Raw genomic sequence first — 11,866 nt, 5'->3', positions numbered from 1 at the left:
TTTCTTATTTTTGACCCAATTCCCTTCTTTTACTTCTGTCTCTGGACCAACAACATCAAACCTTGGATCTAAAGATTCTTTTTTTGCCCGTCCTACCTACACTTTTTTAATACCAAACTGGTATTGTTTAACAGTGAACCCACATCAGATTAAAACTGAAACCGAACACTGAGCTCCCACCGCAAAGGATCATGGGTCGGCGTGGACAAATGAACGAGGCGGAGGCGGGAGGAGGTAGAGAAAAGGAGAGCTTTACTATAAAGAAGGCATTGCTATCAGTCATCTTATACACGCATACATTGTGAATATAGTCGTCTTTTTGTCTTTTTTTTTTAGTTGTGCCTACAAAAGCAGTTATTTGAGCATGGTGAAGCAAGCTTTGGATCCGCCGCTCCGGGGAACGGCTCCACAGTCAAACCAACAGTATTCCCCCGCGGGTCATTCCAGTAACGCAGAGCCTTGACCGCTGCAGCATTTCGGAAGTGGACGGTAAAAGAGGTGAAACAGAGACAAAGCAGAGTCACGACACGCAGACAGTCGACACGCACACGCAGCACATGGAGACGCCGTGTTCAGCCCGGTCGCCCGGCTCCAGCTCCCTCCAAAGTGTGGAAAGCCCAAAGTGAGGCCTGAACGGACAGCAGGCCGGAGGAAGTATTGCTAACTTCATGGACACAGAACGCGGTTGTCATGATTGTGGTGCACTGATATGAAGTCAATGTTCGGCGAGCCCGCGCGGAGCCTCCCGCACGCGCCGGACGCCGCCGTCGTTCCCCCGGGCGTCCACCAGGGAGCGTCCTGCTCTGCACTGAAGAGGGGGAGTGCAGGAGCGACGTGTGAGGAGTGCACCGCGGCAGTGCCATGTGCTCAGTGAGTACAGAAGAATATGTACAAACACGTATACTTATATGAACAGCACTTACAGAAGTTAAGACAAATCAATCAATGAGAAGGATCTGACGTGGAACAGTTCTACCCCAGACGTGATGATGGCAGAGAAACCACCACCTGCAGTACAGCAAAACCATCCCAGACACATTGACAAGGATTACCTTATTGGCAGATATATTAATAATACTATGCACATGTGTAATAAATAGAAATATTAAATAAATATCAAAGATTGACTCTGCTAGCAGCAGATAGGATGAACCATTTCTAAGTGAGGGTAGTGTGCTTCAGGTGGATTAGCCCTGCTACACGACACACAGGCTAAAGCACCCGGCACACAACAACAGTGTACACATGTCACATTATTCAACACAAAACCCAGAGGAGCTTGTGAGTGTTGTCACAACATGTTAGGCTTTAACAAAGCAAAATAAAGAAGAGTGAGTGAGAAGAGTGCGGTCACCCGGTAAATGCTCCTTTGATTTGCTACATTTGAACTCAGCCGTCAGCAGAATCAGTGGGGCTGAGGAAAACAAAACAAAATGTGACGTACGAGCTTCATCTTTACCACTATTGGAACTGTTGGCATCTTTGGTGATGTTAAAAAAAAGTCAAGCACCAAACCTTCAGGGCCCTGCATTGAAGTATTCTCACTTTTTCATAATGCAGCATTAGCCTGCATGCTAACATGGAAACAAACTCTTCCACTCAGTGGTCATTTGTTACTATACGCTCCACTATTCCCCTAATTCTTTTGCACATTTAGCAAATGGTAAAACATGCTGTCTGCAGAGAGCTGTGTTCGTTAGGACGACTACTGCAGGGAAGGCATAGTTAGAATGTGTATTCAGCGTGTGGTACAAACACAAACGTAGTGCATAGGTACAGGCCCACTGCGCCCAGTGTCAGCCTGCACTGGGCGTGTCTGCGGACCAAGCTGAAGGGGGGGACGCACATTTTACAGGCAGAGGTCAGACTAAAGGGAGAGCAGGAACACTGGCCCAAGTCCAAGCAGAAAAATAAAAAACATCAGAGTGTCCAGACAGTGCTATCAGATGCTACAAGGCACAGAGTCCGAGGACCAGAGACCAGCAGTGTCCGCTGCCCTCTGTGGGACAGGCTCTGGCTCCTGGCTTTAGGCAGAGTCCCGAGGCTCTCACACAGGAAGGGGCAGCAGCGCTCTATGCCAGCGAGTAGATGGCGTTGACCGGAGACGTGGCCTCAGAGCTCTCGTTACCCTCGGTCTCGTCCTTGTCCTTCCTGACTGTGTACTGCCCAATGAATGAGCCGTCCTCATTGAACTGGCCGTCCCCGCCCTCGTTGTAGTCCACCAAGCTGTCGTCGCTCTCCTTCACGTTCCCATCCAGAGACGTCTGACTGCCCTGGAGGGGCTTGTTATCTTCATCGCTGCTGCAAACACAAGCACACAACAAAGTGAGTGAGGACGCCTGGGCGGAGAGCGCTCCTCCGGGGAAGGAGTGGACCTAGAGAAGGCCACGACAGCCATGTTAGACACAGATTTAGGAGAAGTGGCCAAAAACTCAGAGAATGTGTTAATGAGGAGTTTTAGACGACATCCACATAGGTTCAGGAGGAGTCGTGTGCATCCACATTTATCACACAAGTCAGAAGTTGCAGTAATACCTGTGTTACTGTCCTGGAGTGGTGGAGAAGTGAAGCAGATTGAGCAGTAAACGTGATAAGCGTGTTCGGCCTGAGCTCGTCGGCTCGTGGACGGGGCCGAACCAGGAGATTCTACATTAATATTTGCTCCAGAACGCGTCCAAATGACTGTGAAAATGAACCAGGCGGTGAGGGAGTGTAATAAATGCTTAAGGTGTTTATGCCCTATAGTGATACTAAACTGAACTACTTTCCCTATAGCATTAGCCTGCTCAATGCATTTTTCCTATAGCCGCTAGCATTAGTCTGCAACATGTACTTTTCCCATAGCCATTAGCATTAGCCTGCTCAATGCATTTTTTCCTATAGCCGCTAGCATTAGTCTGCAACATGTACTTTTCCCATAGCCATTAGCAATAGCCTGCTCAATTAATTTTTCCTATAGCCATTAGGGTTAGCATCATCCATATACTTTTCCTATAGCCAATAGCATTAGCCTGTTCAATTATGTTTCCTATTGCCGTGAGCATTAGCCTTTTCAATGCATTTTTCCTATAGCCTTTAGCAATATAGAGCTCACCAGTCCCACCCACTCCCACGTCAGGGTCCGACATAAAAAAATCCATATATTATTAGCATTGACTTTTAGAAAAAGTCAACTGTTAAAATTTGAACATCACAGCGCCGGCTAATCAGCTATGTGCTAACTCACGGACATGAAACATACAAGGTAAAATTAAAGATTTGTCTAATCTAATAAACTGCAAAAATATTAAAGTTATTTTGTAAATTCAAGTATTGTTTGTTTCTTTCTTGTAAAATGTGTCGAAGTGTCGAGGGGGGGGTTAACATATCTAAACTAGCAGCTAAACCCACTGTCGTCATGACTTGCCAGTGACAGATCTTACAAATCTTGTGTAACTTTTTTGCTGGTTGCTTTTTAATGCCATTACTGCTTCAGCTCTTAGTCTATCCCTTCAATAATATCATTAAATTAAAATCATACAGCCTACGATGTTTTTTTTTTTTAGCTTATGAGCACATGGTTCATTCAGCAGCTAACCTACTAGCTGCTAATGCTAACGTCAATGTGCGTTTTAAATCCGATTCATTCGGCCTAACACTGAACACATTATGATAAGTCTGAATATAAATATTCAGATTAAAGGCGTCACCGAGAGCATATGCACGACCACCATGTGGAGCTGTTTCCACAGTAATGAGCCCTGACATGGCTCTGAGTCTGACAGACGCTCCAATCCATAAACTCGCTCATATAAGTTTCCACAAAAAAGAGAAAAAATCTTCCACTCATTCCCTGAGTTGATGTGTCCGTAATTAAGTACGGCCCTTGTCCTGTGGTTCTGATCACTGGTTTGGAATATTTCACCCTCAGAACGAGAAATAATCCTGTTTCCACATACACACCAATGCAATTTTTAACTCTTGATACCCCCAAAAGGGGGCGTTGCTCAATAGCCGTTAGAATTAGCCTGCACAATGTATTATCCTATAGAGTTCGGGAAATTCCAAAGTTACCATGGAGATCCACCATCTTTGCAGCTGTTAGCATACATTTCCATAAACTAACATTAGCTAAAAACAGTATAAAAAGTGGAGAAAATAGCCGTGGAACTGCTCCGTTAGCTGCTGAGCTACTGCTGGTGAACACATCTAATCTAAGTGTTTTAATGTGAACAATCACTCCAGTATTTCAACTTTTAAAATCTCCATTAGTTTACAATTGCTGCTAATCCCATAATGCTTAGCGATATGACGTCACATTCCCGAACCCTATAGCCGAGCATTAGCCTGCTCAATGTATTTTCCTGTAGCCGTTAGCATTAGCCTGCTCAATGTATTTTCCTGTAGCCGTTAGCATTAGCCATCAAACATTGCATGAGATTGAACTGTTGTCCACATTTAGGTCAAAGTCCCGCTAGAAATCATTTGTGAATGTTCAGACCTTTAGAGATTTTACTTTAGCATATAAAAGTACCTGTGAGCTAAATGCTAACTCAAATTCAGTGACATTTCTACCTATTGAGCGAGTGCGGAGCAGAGCAAACACGTCATGTGGAACCTGACTGCAATGGTGCGTTCATGTGGTCCTCGGGAACTCGGGCGAACACCTTCCCAAGGATCGCTCAACTGTGGACAACGACTGGGGAGCTCGGGTCAAAGCTAGCTTCCCGACTTCCGCACCTGACTGTGGAAATCAGCTCATCTGTTCTTTTATCTAACGTGAGCTTTTTCGTGAAACATTGCTACTTTTATATTTAGCATTAGCTGCCGTCATCCTCGTAGTAACAAAAATGTGAGTGAAATGCCTGACATCAATGCTAGGAAAAAGTGAATCTTAGTGAGTTTAGCTTTTGAGATGCTAGCAACACATTTGAATGATTAGCTCATCACAGTGCTAATCACTGATGAATTCACTTATTTGAATACCTCAAAATCCACACTTTCCCACATTAAAACCACAAACCAACTGGGGACAATGACGTCACATCTCGGGAAATCGAGCCCCCCCAGTCCACATGAACGCACCCCGAGTCTTTTCCTGAAAACACTTGACTTGAATGACTTTGTTTTGCACACGTGAAAACAAAAGTAGCGCTGTCGGATCATGCGGCCTGTGGAAAAAACATTTGCTTTCATGCAAATCCGGGACCGGACACTTCCCGTTGGGGGGGACCTGTGGTGTAGCGCGCAAACGTTTCGGAAAAAAGGCACATTCTCAGTATCTACAAGGAGCCGATACCGAGAAATCCACAGAGGCGTCACTGCCAGCGCTGCATAGTTAAAAATCAAGGTCATTCTGATGCACGTCCATGCACATGCCAGCTGCGGACATGGCACCTCATGCACAGCAGCAGCAGAAGCTTTTAACTGAGAGGACCGGCCAAGACAGAGAGGTCCAGTCCAGAAGAAAAACAGTCTCTAGAAATTCTTATCAATGAGGAAATGCTTGAGTACAGAGGGTCTTCTCCTTAGCCGTTCGGTTTCATTCATGCCAGGCCCATGTTAAGGAGATAAAGAAGTTCGGTGTGCCAAAACGGGAGATCGTTGATGCGTTTTAAAAGGGACAGGGCGACAAACAGCTGGTGGTTCAGGGATGCTGTTCCCAAACAGAAAAAAAGAGTCCATACCTTTCAACAGACCTTAGTGAAGGAGACAGAGAGATAAACACAGACGGATCAGATCACAGCATCAGTACCCCAAAGCTCACATCATGCTTTTAACAGCACTACCCCCTGTCATCACTGCTAGGGCTGGGTACCGTCACATTGCTCCCCCCGATACCGGTGCTTTAACGATAGTGTCCAGGCATCGGTATTAAAAAAACAAGCTGGTTTTCAATACCGTGTGTAATGGACAGCAGAATCTAAAAGGCAATTTGCTCGGTAGGACTTTGTAGAAACTGTTTACATTAAACTTGGATCATGTTTGCCCTAAAACCATCCCGCCCACACATGCAGAGGCTGGAGAGAAGTACCTGTTGTCATTCTCGTTCCTGATATGGCCATTCCAGCGTGAAGGAGAGAGAGGGGGACACGTAAGCAGCTGAACACACTCATGGACCTGGGGTTAAGGTCAGGACTGTGAGGACTCACTCATGGACCTGGGGTTAAGGTCAGAGAGGACACACTCATGGACCTGGGGTTTAGGTTAGGACTGTGAGGACTCACTCATGGACCTGGGGTTAAGGTTAGGACTGTGAGGACTCACTCATGGACCTGGGGTTAAGGTCAGGACAGAGAGGACTCACTCATGGACCTGGGGTTAAGGTCAGATAGGGCTCACTCATGGACCTGGGGTTGAGGTCAGGACTGTGAGGACACACTCATGGACCTGGGTTAAGGTCAGGACTGTGAGGACACACTCATGGACCTGGGGTTAAGGTCAGGACTGTGAGGACACACTCATGGACCTGGGTTAAGGTCAGGACTGTGAGGACTCACTCATGGACCTGGGTTTAAGGTCAGGACTGTGAGAACACACTCATGGACCTGGGGTTAAGGTCAGGACTGTGAGGACTCACTCATGGACCTGGGGTTAAGGTCAGGACTGTGAGGACTCACTCATGGACCTGGGGTTAAGGTCAGGACTTTGAGGACTCACTCATGGACCTGGGGTTGAGGTCAGGACAGAGAGGACTCACTCATGGACCTGGGGTTAAGGTCAGGACTGTGAAGACTCACTCATGGACCTGTGGTTAAGGTCAGGACTGTGAGGACTCACTCATGGACCTGGGGTTAAGGTCAGGACAGAGAGGACTCACTCATGGACCTGGGGTTAAGGTCAGGACTGTGAGGGCTCACTCATGGACCTGGGGTTAAGGTCAGGACTGTGAGGACTCACTCATGGACCTGGGGTTAAGGTCAGGACAGACAGGACTCACTCATGGACCTGGGGTTAAGGTTGGGACTGTGAGGACTCACTCATGGACCTGGGGTTAAGGTTAGGACTGTGAGGACTCACTCATGGACCTGGGGTTAAGGTCAGGACAGAGAGGACTCACTCATGGACCTGGGGTTAAGGTCAGATAGGGCTCACTCATGGACCTGGGGTTAAGGTCAGATAGGGCTCACTCATGGACCTGGGGTTGAGGTCAGGACTGTGAGGACACACTCATGGACCTGGGTTAAGGTCAGGACTGTGAGGACTCACTCATTGACCTGGGTTAAGGTCAGGACTGTGAGGACACACTCATGGACCTGGGTTAAGGTCAGGACTGTGAGGACTCACTCATGGACCTGGGTTTAAGGTCAGGACTGTGAGAACACACTCATGGACCTGGGGTTAAGGTCAGGACTGTGAGGACTCACTCATGGACCTGGGGTTAAGGTCAGGACAGAGAGGACACACTCATGGACCTGGGGTTAAGGTCAGGACTGTGAGGACTCACTCATGGACCTGAGGTTAAGGTCAGGACAGAGAGGACTCACTCATGGACCTGAGGTTAAGGTCAGGACAGAGAGGACTCACTCATGGACCTGGGGTTAAGGTCAGGACAGAGAGGACTCACTCATGGACCTGAGGTTAAGGTCAGGACAGAGAGGACTCACTCATGGACCTGAGGTTAAGGTCAGGACAGAGAGGACTCACTCATGGACCTGGGGTTGAGGTCAGGACAGAGAGGACTCACTCATGGACCTGGGGTTAAGGTTAGGACTGTGAGGACTCACTCATGGACCTGGGGTTAAGGTCAGGACTGTGAGGACTCACTCATGGACCTGAGGTTAAGGTCAGGACAGAGAGGACTCACTCATGGACCTGGGGTTAAGGTTAGGACTGTGAGGACTCACTCATGGACCTGGGGTTAAGGTCAGGACTGTGAGGACTCACTCATGGACCTGGGGTTAAGGTTAGGACTGTGAGGACTCCCTCATGGACCTGGGGTTAAGGTCAGGACAGAGAGGGCTCACTCATGGACCTGGGTTTAAGGTCAGATAGGGCTCACTCATGGACCTGGGTTTAAGGTCAGATAGGGCTCACTCATGGACCTGTGTTTAAGGTCAGAGAGGACACACTCATGGACCTGGGGTTAAAGTCACATAGGGCTCACTCATGGACCTGAGGTTAAGGTCAGAGAGGACTCACTCATGGACCTGGGGTTAAAGTCACATAGGGCTCACTCATGGACCTGAGGTTAAGGTCAGAGAGGACACACTCATGGACCTGGGGTTAAAGTCACATAGGGCTCACTCATGGACCTGAGGTTAAGGTCAGATAGGGCTCACTCATGGACCTGGGGTTAAGGTCAGGACTGTGAGGACACTTATAGACCTGGGGTTAAGGTCAGGACTGTGAGGACACACTCATGGACCTGGGGTTAAGGTCAGAGAGGACACACTCATGGACCTGGGGTTAAGGTTAGGACAGAGAGGACTCACTCATGGACCTGGGGTTATGGTCAGGACAGAGAGGACTCACTCATGGACCTGGGGTTAAGGTCAGATAGGGCTCACTCATGGACCTGGGGTTAAGGTCAGGACTGTGAGGGCTCACTCATGGACCTGGGGTTATGGTCAGGACAGTGAGGACTCACTCATGGACCTGGGGTTAAGGTCAGATAGGGCTCACTCATGGACCTGGGGTTAAGGTCAGGACAGAGAGGACTCACTCATGGACCTGGGGTTAAGGTCAGATAGGGCTCACTCATGGACCTGGGGTTATGGTCAGGACTGTGAGGACTCACTCATGGACCTGGGGTTAAGGTCAGAGAGGACTCACTCATGGACCTGGGGTTAAGGTCAGATAGGGCTCACTCATGGACCTGAGGTTAAGGTCAGAGAATGAGAATGTATTGGTTTAATAAAACGCTTCTCTGGACAGTCATAGACACTTTCCACCATTTTGAAAATAAATCCTCCAGTTCTGATCATGTGCGAGTAATGCCTGATCACTGTATCCATGGCTCAGTGAATTCATCTTGTGACTACATGACCTGTGTATTATACCGGTTTTCTTCTTTTTACATATGCCCAGCTTCAAATATCTTTCACTGCTAAATCTGCCCGAGTCAGTGTTGTGTAGCAACAGAACACACGTATAATCCTCATTTTCAGAGGTATAAGTACTCACTTAAGTTTTTACAGAAATTGCACTTCTTAGAGTAGTATTATCATATAGTACTTTTTACTTGCATTTGAGTAAAAGCATAATGAAGTATCTGTACTCTTACTTGAGTTAAAATAATCGTTACTTTTTCCACTGTGGGTAAATATTTCAGCGGCAAATGCTTAATTTTGATCGATAAACGTGTACCATGTTCTTTAGAACTATATAGATTTTCTGTATTTTCGTGGAATTTTCTTTGCAAACATCACGATTTCCACAGGATTTAACATTTTGTTTCGCACAATTTATGGCGTCACTGAAAATAAATCTGACTTTTTCACTCAAACAGTTACTCAAGTAACATTTGAGTACTGTGAGTAACTGTTTCTTCAAGTACTATTTTACAATTTACTTGAGTAATTGTTTGGGCCACTACTTCTTACTTGTGCTAGAGCAAACTCATTTCAAAGTAACGTCACTCTTTCTTGAGTAAATATTTTGGCTACTCTGTCCACCTCTGATTATTATTTTGAGTAACAGTTACTTATTATTCATTTTTTATCATTAATAACGGGAAAATGTATTTCTGTAGTGCTTAATCTTCTTAAAAATAACGATCTCTCCACTCACAATCACAAACTATAAAACTCTTTACGGCTCTGTTCATGCAAACAATGCAACACACAAGCATTTACATGAATATAACACACATCCACATGAGAGTATTCACAATACAGTACTCTCATTGGACAAAAAAACGAAACAAAAAATGTTGCAAACTACATTTTAAGGGAAGTATTCAGTGTTCTCCCCAACACTGGCCCTCGTGCACCACAGTTTGGGAAGCACTGCTCTACCAGAATATGTCGACTGACCCTTCTGCAATGTTAGCCCTGGAATATTAGCACGAATGAAGACCTTGATGACAGTGAAAAGAAGCCTTTTGGGGGGATGAAGTTGTTAAAGTGTGAGATCAGTGGCACGCGTCCAGGTTAAAGGCACTTTAGTGAGGCTTGTGTTTAGTACAGAGAACATGAGCGGCTTTGTCCCAGTCCAGGGTCTAGTTGAACCTGGAAGGAGGAGAAGACACAGTGGTCACATCAGGCCCACATCTGAACACCCGATGTGCTCCATCCCTGGCCACATGGGCAGAGCTACAAGACTCTGCTTTTCAGAAGCTTTAGGATTGTCACGGTCTTCCAAAACAGGTTATCTCAGATGTATTTACAAAACCTAGCTCGAGTGGGTCTCATGCATCTGGAAAACTCTCTTTATCCACATCTGGTTGGGAAGAATTCTTCACAAATGAGTTCATCTCTTAACCCCTCTTAAATTGTAGCACACTACAACAATGGCGCCCCCTGTGGATTAGTGTTTGTGAACGATGGAAGTTGTGTGGTACTCACTGGTAGTCGAAGGATCCGTCCTGGTCTTTTTGGTCCACAGGGTCCAGGGGCAGGTCCTTCTTATCGCGCACTGAGGGACAAAACATTGAGACGTTTAGCCGGCCTGAGTGCCATGGAGAAGGTTTAGTGGAGGTTCAGCCAGAGTTAAATCATTAGTGAAGTCCTTGTGTCGCCTTCGCGGGTCATTTTGACCCGCTGGTATGTTCCGGGCATTTGGATGCAAGGTGACACAAGGGGGCGCCCTTCCAACCTTCTCAGTGTAAATGTGAGTTGACTTTCTTCAGAGTGAGACTTTAGGTCAGACACATGAGTGACAGTAACATGAGGCTAAATACAGTGAGCTCTTTGTTTGCAGTAAAAAGTCTGAGGCCTCATTGCTCTTCAGTCACAGACTGAGAAGTGAAGAAGGAAGTCATGGAGCTTCTGCTTTAGACATAACTTCAGACTTCTGCTGCATGTAAGAGTCATGTCATATTCTGAAACTCAAATATGTAGTAAAAACATAATATATGGGAAATTATTATTACAATTACAAAAAGAAAAATATTTGAAAATCCTGTATCCAGTCAAAAAAATGTTTTTTTTTTAATTTACTCTCATTCTAAAAAGGAAAACCCAAACAAACCCAAACCATTTGTATCTGCTGTAAAGTCATGTTTTGTCCAGTTCCTCTGAGTCGTGGTGGGTCATGGTGGACCATGACAGATGTGGACAGGACTGTGGTAGATCTACTTTTACTTTGGAGAAAATAGTTACTATAGTAACTGTTGAAGAAATGAACCTCATGAGCTTCTCCTGTAACATCTGTCCACATCAGTCCTGCTGCACCACGACTCAGAGGAACTGGGACAAACATGACTCTACAGCAGACACAAATGACCTGGGTTTGTTTGTTTTTGTTTTTTTTAGAATGAGGGTAAATAGAAAAACATTTTTGAACGTTTTTGATTAGAAAATAAATAATAATTTCCCATATATTATGTTTTACGACATATTTGAGTTTCAGAATATGATATGCCTCTTACATGCAGCAGAAGTCTGAAGTTCTGTCTAAAGCAGAAGCTCCATGACTTCCTTCTTCACTTCACAGTCTGTGACTGAAGAGCAATGAGGCCTCAGCCTTTTTACTGGAAACAAAGAGTTCACTGTATTTAGCCTCATGTTACTGTCACTCATGTCTGACCTAAAGTCTCACTCTGAAGAAAGTCAACTCACATTTACACTGAGAAGGTTGGAAGGGCGCCCCCTGGTGTCACCTTACATCCAAATGCCCGGAACATGACAGCGGGTCAAAATGACCCGCGAAGGCAACACAAGGGATATGCAAGGTTAAAGGCACTATATCTGATTGTTTTTTTTCTAATGAACCCACTGGGATC

At 46.0% G+C, this 11,866-nt stretch overlaps 1 protein-coding gene across 22 annotated transcripts in view; it reads right to left on the bottom strand.

Annotated features, from left to right (window-relative positions):
- Positions 1-779: 779 nt before the first annotated feature.
- Positions 780-11,866, bottom strand: part of nfasca (neurofascin homolog (chicken) a) — a 107,378-nt gene continuing 96,291 nt past the window's right edge. For 10 of the 22 annotated variants that reach the window (XM_079582477.1, XM_079582460.1, XM_079582476.1 and 7 more), the window contains 3 exons: positions 10,488-10,557; positions 6,014-6,046; positions 780-2,301 (listed from right to left, as the gene is read on the bottom strand). In XM_079582477.1, coding sequence (XP_079438603.1) covers positions 2,073-2,301; positions 6,014-6,046; positions 10,488-10,557 — 332 coding nt within the window. In that variant the 3' untranslated portion in view covers positions 780-2,072. Of the gene's footprint in view, positions 2,302-5,497; positions 5,679-6,013; positions 6,047-9,966; positions 10,152-10,487; positions 10,558-11,866 lie in introns of those variants that run through there. The other 12 variants (XM_079582475.1, XM_079582461.1, XM_079582470.1 and 9 more) reach the window with 6 other exon arrangements.

This window comes from Gobius niger (assembly GCF_951799975.1).
Source record: "Gobius niger genome assembly, chromosome: 24".
NCBI classification, from domain to species: Eukaryota; Metazoa; Chordata; class Actinopteri; order Gobiiformes; family Gobiidae; genus Gobius; species Gobius niger.
This window is presented reverse-complemented; position numbering and strand designations above follow the sequence as displayed.